Below are 9,845 nucleotides of genomic sequence, written 5' to 3'. Positions count from 1 at the left end.
TGATCATAGCTGGGGAGACCGGTTTGCTGGTTGACTCCCGAATCTCCTTCAACGTCACCCCGGATACTCTATGATGGTTTAATAGCATCTTAGACAAATGATCCTTCCAAGTCATGTGACTGTTAATTCGGACACCAAGATAGTCAAAGGACTCGACCAGCTCAAGGGGGGCGTTATTAAGCACAAAATTATTTCTAAATCTTCTTGAGGGTGCAAAAGCCATCAGTTTGGTTTTCGATGTATTGATAGTTAAACCTCGGTTGGTGCAAAAGGAGCTAAACCGATTCAAGAGTTTTTGCAAGCCCACCGGGGATTTAGAAATTAGTAGGGTGTCGTCGGCGAAGAGAAGTGTGGGGATTTTCTCCCCCGCCAGGGATGGGGCATCCGACTCCTCCCCCATCAGATGGTCAACTACTCCGTTTACGAATAGGGAGAAGAGGGTTGGAGCCATGACACAGCCCTGACGCACTCCTCTTCGCACAGGGATCCTATCTGTAAGTTGACCCTGGGATCCCCATCTCACCCTCGCATAGTTCCCCTCGTGCAGCTTAACGATTAGGCTCAGAAGACCACTGGGAATACCCATCTCTCCTAGAATTCCCCAAAGTTTAGTACGAGGGACCAGGTCGAAAGCGGTTTTAAGATCAATGAAGGCCATATACAAACTACCCTTCATGATGGTAACTGCCTTCCAATAGATGGCAAAGAAACGAAAGACCTGGTCCATCGTACCTACCTTCCTTCTGAACCCCGCTTGTAAATGGGAGAGGATACTAGCCTCCTCTATCCAGTCGCCTACTCTTGAAATGATGACCCTGCCGACCACTTTCTGGATTATGTCTATCAGACTGATGGGTCTGTAGTTTGCAGGGTCATCTCTAGCCCCCTTCTTGTACACGGTAACTACCTCAGCCCCTTTCCAGGAGTCTGGAACCTGGTGTCCCCTCATAATCAGGTTCATTATAATCGCGATTAGTTTAGCCCAGGCCTCAGGCTCCGCCAACAATAGATCCCCTGGGATCCCATCCTGCCCAGCAGCTTTTTTTGGGGTTAGGTGTCTAATCGCCAATACTACTTCTCCTGATGAAAACAGAAGCTCGGTATCATCCACGGGGGCCCCTTGACCCAGGCTATTCACCCCAGGACGAGTTGTTTCTTCCGAGTCTCCATATAGGGATGAGAAGTGTGTAAACCATTGCTGACAAGTTATATGATCAGACAATGGTTGCGATTTTCTCTGCCTTGATCTATTAACTAGTTCCCAAAAGAGGTTTGGGTTCCTACCACTCACTGCATTGGAAAGATCCTGCCAATGCTGTTCCTCCCACTCCCGTTTGGCCAATGACAGTTCTTTCAGGTAATCCTTCCTGGCCGCTCTAACCAGTGGAGGGTCCCTCGAAAGTAGAGCTTCTGTCAATTTTTTCCTTTTGCTTTTACAAAGTTCATTATACCAAACTTTGCTAAGAGTAGAGGGTATAGCAGGAGCCCTATTACTTTTCCCCTTCGAGATAAAACATTTTCCAACTTGGTCTATTGTGGATTTATAGGCAGAGTCAAGGGAGGGGTATTGGGGACTAACGGTCCTATTTTCACCAGCCCATATTTCTAAGGTGGAAGACAAACCCTCAACCATTTCTTTGATGCTTCCTATATCGCCCTCATTAAGCTTAGCCTTATCCCATTTCAATCTACGGTTGTTATTAAATGGGATAACTTCTTTAGTTGTTTTTAGGGTGACCATCGCACACCTGTCATTCCGAACACCCCAATGGAATTTACAACACAGGGGATTGTGGTCACTATCCTGGCTTGGGACGACCTCCATATCAATCAGGTCCGGCCAGAATCCAACATCCATTAGGATGTAATCGATTCGGGACGGACCGGAAAGTCTATTAAAGGTCCATGCCCCTAACTGGTCAGATATGGTCCTACCATTGAGGGCTCTTAGTTTATGGTCCCTTGTCAGTGCATTAATTTGTATGGCCCTAGACGACCACTTCCTAACAGGGGACAAAGAAAGAGTTGGAATAGACCATTTTGAGTCCTCCTCTTCGATTCCTAAAGGGTCATCTCCGAGAAGGGGTTCAAATGTACAATTAAAATCACCCCCCACCAGAATTTTAGCTAAGCTGGGGCAATTGGCTAAGGCCAAATCCAGGGATGTTAGGGTCAAAGAGGGGGAGTCACCCTGCGTCCCTCTTGCATAAACATTAAAAAGGTCAAACCTATCAACACCCTCCCCTCCTTTTGCCGAGAGGTGGAGTATATCATTACACTCCACAATATGTCTTGTAACCACCCAATTCAGATCTATTTTTATCCAGACTATGAGCCCGCCCGATGGTCTGCCCTTGCCCTTACTTACTGCGGGCACACAGTGGGTGGTATACCCCGATTTATGTAATGGAACTAAACTCCATGTCTCCTGGAACAGGCAGACATCAAACTGTTCAATTTGTATATGCCACTCTGGAATATCTAACTTCCTCTTTAGCCCAGCAATATTCCAAGAGAGGAGGTTTATTACCCTCCGTCCTCTGGGCGTGGAAGTATAACCCACCTTTGGCAACCTCTCATTAACAACCCTAGTCAAAGGGCACCCCCCCTCCTGGGCCAATGAAGTCACGGCTGCAAAACAATCAACCGTACTCTTCACGAGCCCAGCTGGCCTAAAATCCTCATTAATGTCAATGGTGGACACCATGTGGTCTGGAGGTAAAATAGCTTCTTCAGTAACAGTGCTACCCCAGAGTGGACGAGGATCCTCCACCCCTAGAGATTCATTGTCAGTTTCCCCCCCCCCCTTGGCCCCAACTTCAATCGCAGTCTTCCAGCCCTGACAGCTGAGAAAACCGATTATAGGTGTCCAATGGGGTAAAGGGCATCAAATGGTTCATACTGGGACATTGGTTCTGCCTATGTCCATGAGGGACCATGACCAGGCGGAGTGTAGATCGGGCACCCTAGTCAGCTGATGACCATACTGAGGTTGATTATTAATATAGGGCGGAATAAAGGGAGGCCTATAAAGTTGTGGTCTGTTTAAATATTTAGGGTTGGTAATTGTTGACCTGGGATAAAAGTATGTTAAAGCCCGTGGGATAACACAGGTTTCCCCACTCCCAGGTGGCCAGTTTAGGATGTAATCAACTGCCCGGGGGTCTCTAAAATTGACCACCACTAGGTCCCCCTCAATATCTTTAGCTCTACTCCCCAGCCAATTGATCCGTCTAACATGAACTATGTCCCCATCTATGTTAGGTGCTATCGGCCTGTGCAACCGCAACCAGTGAATAATTTTATTTTTAAGGTCGACAAATCCCTCCTTCTTATTTTCAGTTAGCTGCGGGACCCCTGTTAGGATCACCACGTAGGGCACAGCTTCTGGGGGAATCTCTACTGGTGGAACCCTTTTCTGAGGCATTCTGCTTTTTCCATCATCCCCGTGTGCACTCTGATTGTTACTCGTCGGGGCCTTTAGAGATGGGTTGGAGGGGTCCGCTCCCATCCCAGTAGCTGGTGCTTTAGGTTGTTTAGGCTGTGGTGTAATATGGGTTGGGGGCACGGCTCCCCCCGGCGGCTGGCAAATTTGCTTAGCCGGAGCAGGAGCGGGAGGAATTATAGATTTACTTTGAGGTCCGGTAGAAGGGGGTTTGGGATGTACCGCCACACTTCCTTTATTTTTGGTATGAGTAGACATACTAGTTATGGCGGCTTCCAATATGGTTAGTCTAATTTCCACCTTTTTAATTGACTCATTAATGGGTAGAAGGAGAGATCTTAACAAAAATTCCAGATTCCCTGATACTGAAGAGGGAAGTGCAGGTGAAGTAATAGGTGGGGTGACTCTAGTGTTCTTATCGGGACCCTCAACTTGTATGGTTACTGAAGAAGGACTATGACCCGGTGAAACAGCTACCTGTGGAGTATGTTCCTGCTCTATTACTGTGGGGGTCTCAGTTGTAACCGGGGTTATTATCCCTTTACCAAAGTCAGTATGCGATGTTTTTGCTTTACCTGCTACCACCCTTTGTTTCCTTCTTTTTTTACTAGGGGGCGGACGGTGGATCTGGGCTGCTGGATAAATATTAACTTTCTGCTTCCTAGCTTTGGCTTTGTCGGCCACACGACTACCACTAGGGGTGGGTGAAACAGTTATAACATTATTATTATCCGGGGGCAAACAAGGAGTAGCTACAAAGTCACGAAACAATAGGGGGACTCCATCTTGACTTACATTATCTTCACTTAGGCCAGTCGAATCACCTTCCCGATTTAATTCAAGTAGGCTATCAGTGAGGGGTCTGTGTTTCATATTTTCAACAGAGCGGCGCCGCTCTGCCCTACGCTCCGCTAGGATGGAATCCTTATCTCCCTCGCTCCTCTTGGGAAAATAATTCTCCAGGGATCCATTACGTAACCTAGATTTTTTTCCCGGGGTTTCTTCCTCTGTTGCCTTATCCATTATGTAATGAACAATGTCCTCCGGACTGCGAACGAAAGAGAGCAGGCCCAGCCCGGCCTCCTCCGGCCCCGGACGGCCACAGACGGTCCCGCCCTTGTCCCGGGCTTCTCCCGGCGCCCTCCCGCGCGCTCCCGCGCAGCGGGTCAGATGCCTCCTTTTAAATGTTACGCCAATGGGGCGTTGCCGGCAGGGAGAGGAGCCCAGCTGAAAACGGGCGCGCTGAGACTCCTGGACACTGGAGTCCTCTGCTCTACCCTCGCAGCCCTGCCGGTGTCAAAGGTCCAATAAAATTGCCCCAGGTGCGCTAAGACCACACACCACGAAGCGGGACCCGCGGAGCGGGTCCGGCGAGGCGTGGAGTCACAGGAAGGCTGGGTCCGAGGTTTCACGGCAAGTGCGCAGAGCGCGGCGTTTAGTCAGGGAATCCACCTGTGCAGCCCTTGTCAGCCCGTTAAATCTTCAATTGCTGGGGGCGTTGCCGGCAGGGAGAGGAGCCCAGCTGAAAACGGGCGCGCGGAGACTCCTGGACACTGGAGTCCTCCGCTCTACCCTCGCAGCCCTGCCGGTGTCAAAGGTCCAATAAAATTGCCCCAGGTGCGCTAAGACCACACACCACGAAGCGGGACCCGCGGAGCGGGTCCGGCGAGACGTGGAGTCACAGGAAGGCTGGGTCCGAGGTTTCACGGCAAGTGCGCAGAGCGCGGCGTTTAGTCAGGGAATCCACCTGTGCAGCCCTTGTCAGCCCGTTAAATCTTCAATTGCTGGGGGCGTTGCCGGCAGGGAGAGGAGCCCAGCTGAAAACGGGCGCGCGGAGACTCCTGGACACTGGAGTCCTCCGCTCTACCCTCGCAGCCCTGCCGGTGTCAAAGGTCCAATAAAATTGCCCCAGGTGCGCTAAGACCACACACCACGAAGCGGGACCCGCGGAGCGGGTCCGGCGAGGCGTGGAGTCACAGGAAGGCTGGGTCCGAGGTTTCACGGCAAGTGCGCAGAGCGCGGCGTTTAGTCAGGGAATAGCAATGTGATACAATAAACTTTATTGTATCACATTGCTATTCACTCGTGAGAAAGCGGTAGAAGCTGCGAAACGCGTAGAGTGTTAGTGTTGCGGAATAAAAACACTTGAAAAGCTATCTGGGCCTCGACTCTCTGTCTGCGAAGTAAAGACGGTAAATTGCTTGGATATATATATATATATATACATATACATTGCAGTCTTTCATCCAGTCTCATTCCAATCCAAAAGGAAAGATGAATTGCGGACCCAAAGTTCTTTGTGCCAATTATTTTATTTTGAAACACCCTGCATTGCCACCACGACGCGTTTCAGCCCCACCTGGTCCTTGATCACATGACGCTATGCGTTAGTGGGAAAGAACATTTAAAATGCTAGTGCAATCAATCAAAGTCAGCTGATCTGTACAGAAATAGATAAGGAAGACAGACTTTCGTAATTTCAATACCAGCTTAATGCCTGAGTAAACAGATCTCAGTATGTAATCCACACAAAAATAACTGCATATATATATATATATATATATATATATATATATATATATATATATATATGTTATATTTTAAATGTCCTCCGTCTATTCTATTTTTTTATTTTATTATTAGTGTTCTACTTTTAAATTATTGAAGGAGGGAGCCCTAATGGAATGTTGGTATAGTGTTCTGGAACACTGTCTGACGAATAAAGCATATATGTTTGTAACTCACTTTGTGCTGATCTTTTAACAGAGTGTATTCGGCCTGTCAACTACTAAGCTGAAGAAAATTACTGCTATTGTATTGTGCCATTTACACTGTCATTCTTGATGTTAATAAGGAATTTCCTGACATGTCATTGAAGAATGGATGGGACAGTGACATGTCCATAATTTGACAGCACTAAGAGACACTGGCAGCTGAAACCTTCGCCCATTCCGACATTTCTAGCAAGGACCACTTGCATTTTTTAGCTCTTTAACTGACACTTCAAAACTTTCACATAACATACAAGTGAATAGCTTCTGATATTTAGCTTATTACATGACCATAACTACTTCGTTCTACACACGATTACCAGCACTCGCTCATATCACAATCAAGGCAATACAATATCTCACATAAGCGCACAAAAACAACAGATATATCAGAAATAGGAAAGATCGAAACTTGGCTGCTGTGGAATCTCTTAATATCCTAGCGACAAAATGATTCTGTAACTTAGTCGCAGTTTGTTGTAATCCACTCTCATGCTCACTGGCCAAGTTCACGCTATATAACATTTTTTTTAAAATGTAGCCGTTTCAAATGTTTTTATAAACAGCGAAGCGAGGACAATAAGTCTACAGCCATCCAGTCATAAGTGCAGATGTATTAAAATTCTACATTTCCCGTCTAACATATCCGCTGCGTGACTTTGATGTCAAAGCTGAGGGGGGTGGTGACCATTTTGGATTGTTGCTGGTAGGAGTTCTAGTGGCTGCGGCTCAACGGACAGCTGTAGCAGCAATTCCGGGTCAGCGTTGACAGCTGTGCATCAGTGCTTCCGGGTTGGTGGTAGTCCTCGTGCAGTCTACAATTACATTCCCCGGAAGTGCTCAGTACCGGTGTGCAAGATGTCCACCATAGAATCCACCGAGGCCCGTGGGGCGGCGTTTAAGGACCTCGGCGAGGAGCAGCAGCCTGACGAGCTGGAGAGCCTGTGCATGCGGTGCTACCGTAACGTGAGTGGGGCGGAGCGGGCCTTTGATAGGTCAAAAGGGAGGAGAAGTTACTGGGGTGAGGTGAACGTTACCGAACAGAGTGAGGCACTGGGGTGACAAGCAACTGGGAAGGCGAACGATGGTCTGAACCATCCTATTCGGCGGAAGGAAGAGAGGGGGGTTTAGCGACGATTGTTGGAAAGAACAGGAATTAGTTCCCACTCGGGTGACCTCGGGAGGGGTGGAGTGTATGCGGGCAGGGCTTTATGTGGGATGAAAAACTTGGGGTCTCCCAAGGCGGGCGTGACCAATGTAATTAGTGGCGTGGCTTTAAAACACGTAAGCTAAAAATTGTGCTCCGCATAGTGTGTCGCCCTACTGGTATTTTTGCGGTTTCCGTTTTTGCATCCAGATTAAAGATACAACAAGTCACATTATACCTACAACAAGTCAGGACTATTGGCTTTGTCAATGGTTGTTAGTTGCATAAGATAAATAAGCAGCAACTATGGCTTCTATAGAATATTGAAAAACCTTCCACATAAAGCCCTGCTGACACCACGACAGTGTTGCTGCTGCCGAGTTTCGAAAAAAGAAGAGAAATCCAGAGAGAAAATGACTCTCTTTAAAGGATTTCCCTTCTCCTATAACGCTCGAAAAAAACGGACCGCTTGTGCCAGTGCACAAAACACCCGTTTCGAGGCCTCCTTAAAAAAATGCCAGTGGTGAGACCCGGCCCACTTAAAGCCCTGTATGTGGGACTACTCCCAAGATAGATTCAGCAACTAGCATAGTAAGTGGCTGAAGGACAAAAAATGCTCCTCCGTAAGTGGCTTGGGCGTGAAAGTGAAGGGGCAGTCTGTATAGGTGAGAGAATTGCAGCTGGGTGGGCTAAGCAGTGGATAATTGGTGTCCCCCCTGCGCCCCCAGTTCATACGTTAGGAACGAGATGGGGAGGGGAGGTCAATTGTAAGAAGGTTGTGTGTTGAAGTTTAAATATGCCCCTGTACAATCACCCCTAAATGTTCTTAACTGTGCTGACAGCATGGGTAGTGAGTAACTTTATTCACTGTGCCTCACAACTGAGATTGTAGCTTGAATCCAGTGGCACAGTGAGCCTGGGTCCCATGTCTGGGCATACCCGGCGCACTTAGGGCGAGAAAGCAAAAGACACACAAGTGATAGATGAATTGCAGAACAAATCAAAACTTTAACCCCCCCCGCCCCCAGTTAAAAGATCTGGGTTAATTCCATTGATCTTTTGCTTACCATGCCGCCACAGTTTGGACCCAGCTGTATTGTTGTACCCTGCATAGAGACACTAGTAGCCGTGTAGTGTAATTTCAAGTCTTCTTTATTAGATCCACATCAGGGTATTAACAATCTTATTCCAGCCAGCTCTAGTCAGGTACTAGCTATGTACCAGCCACACCAGGAGCAGCCTGCCTAGCTGCTCAGCCCATCTCCAACTGTCATCCACTCAGGCACCCAGGCATTCCACGCATCACAGTCGCACCAACATTCCATAACCAACTCTCACACTGGCTGAGCAGCTACCACATCACATAAGGGAAAGCAGACATACAAAGGAGGAAAGAAGAATGATAGAAACATACTAACACCATCCTCCTCCCTTAAAATTAGATACGAAAAGTGTTTAGGTAAGTAGTGTAAGAACAGCTCACAGATAACAAGGGAGCAACAACACATTGAAAGTAAAGGGTAAACATACCCCAACACTAAAACGCAATGGGTGAACTACACCCAAAGAAGAGCTACTCAACTAAGGAGACTGGCCAAAACGCATCCCCTCATGTAAGGGACCATGCTAAGATGGGACTAACCCATAAGCTAAGCAGTGTAAAGACTGATGTTGCATGGGACGGGCACCCAAGAACATATGCAGCACAAAAAAGATGCATCACAGTGTGGCAAACGCACACATTACATCGACGTGAAGCACAGGATGACTTACACACACAACATGACATAAAAGTACAGGGTGAGGCGCAGGGCGACTTACACACAACATGACACAAATGGACTGACGTTCCAGAAGACACCCAAAAGGCAAAGAAGTGTTGTGTCCAACATACGTAAATGGGGAAAAACACCCCATAACCCAAACGGTGAGAGGGTTAACAGCAAAGTTGTGAAGAGACAAATCACATGGAAATGGGGCTAACACCCATACCATACGTAGCAAGGGAATACACCCCTTAAGCCAACCCCTAGAGAAGGTAATAAGGCTTAAATAATCAGTGACAATAACATGAAGAAAAGACATGGGACTAAGACCCACTCCCATCGCTTAGGCAGGGATTACAAGACAGCTAAACTTCTTGATATGAGGAGGCCTCAAAAGCAAGAAAAAAAATAAAGACAGGAAGGGCCTCACCGTCAATGTCTTGCTCCTAGTTGACACTTCAGACAAATCGTGGCAAACACACTGTGTAGGCAAGACCACAAGCTCACCTCAAGACCCATGTGCAGATTGTAAGTCTGTGCTTGATAACGCATGATAAATAACAATAGATGTTTCCATATCTCCCCCACAGAAGAATCCAGATCAATACGCTCCTAAACACAGAGATGTAATATAACACTTCTCTTCTTGTGCCCATGTGTAGAAATTGGCAAACACTGTGTAGACCGCTTAGTGACCACAACTGAACCAATGCTGA

The 9,845-nt window shown here is 47.5% G+C and overlaps 1 protein-coding gene across 2 annotated transcripts in view; it reads left to right on the top strand.

The window, feature by feature from the left end:
- Nucleotides 1-6,886: 6,886 nt before the first annotated feature.
- The window catches only part of ZPR1 (ZPR1 zinc finger), a 113,676-nt gene continuing 110,717 nt past the window's right edge, over nt 6,887-9,845 (top strand). Inside the window, exon 1 of one of the 2 annotated variants that reach the window (XM_086956814.1) lies at nt 6,887-7,182. In XM_086956814.1, coding sequence (XP_086812940.1) covers nt 7,075-7,182 — 108 coding nt within the window. In that variant the 5' untranslated portion in view covers nt 6,887-7,074. The remainder of the gene's footprint in view (nt 7,183-9,845) is intronic. The other variant, XM_086956815.1, reaches the window with a different exon arrangement.

The sequence above is a fragment of the Lissotriton vulgaris genome, chromosome 2_1 (assembly GCF_964263255.1).
Source record: "Lissotriton vulgaris chromosome 2_1, aLisVul1.2, whole genome shotgun sequence".
Classification (NCBI taxonomy): Eukaryota; Metazoa; Chordata; class Amphibia; order Caudata; family Salamandridae; genus Lissotriton; species Lissotriton vulgaris.
This window is presented reverse-complemented; position numbering and strand designations above follow the sequence as displayed.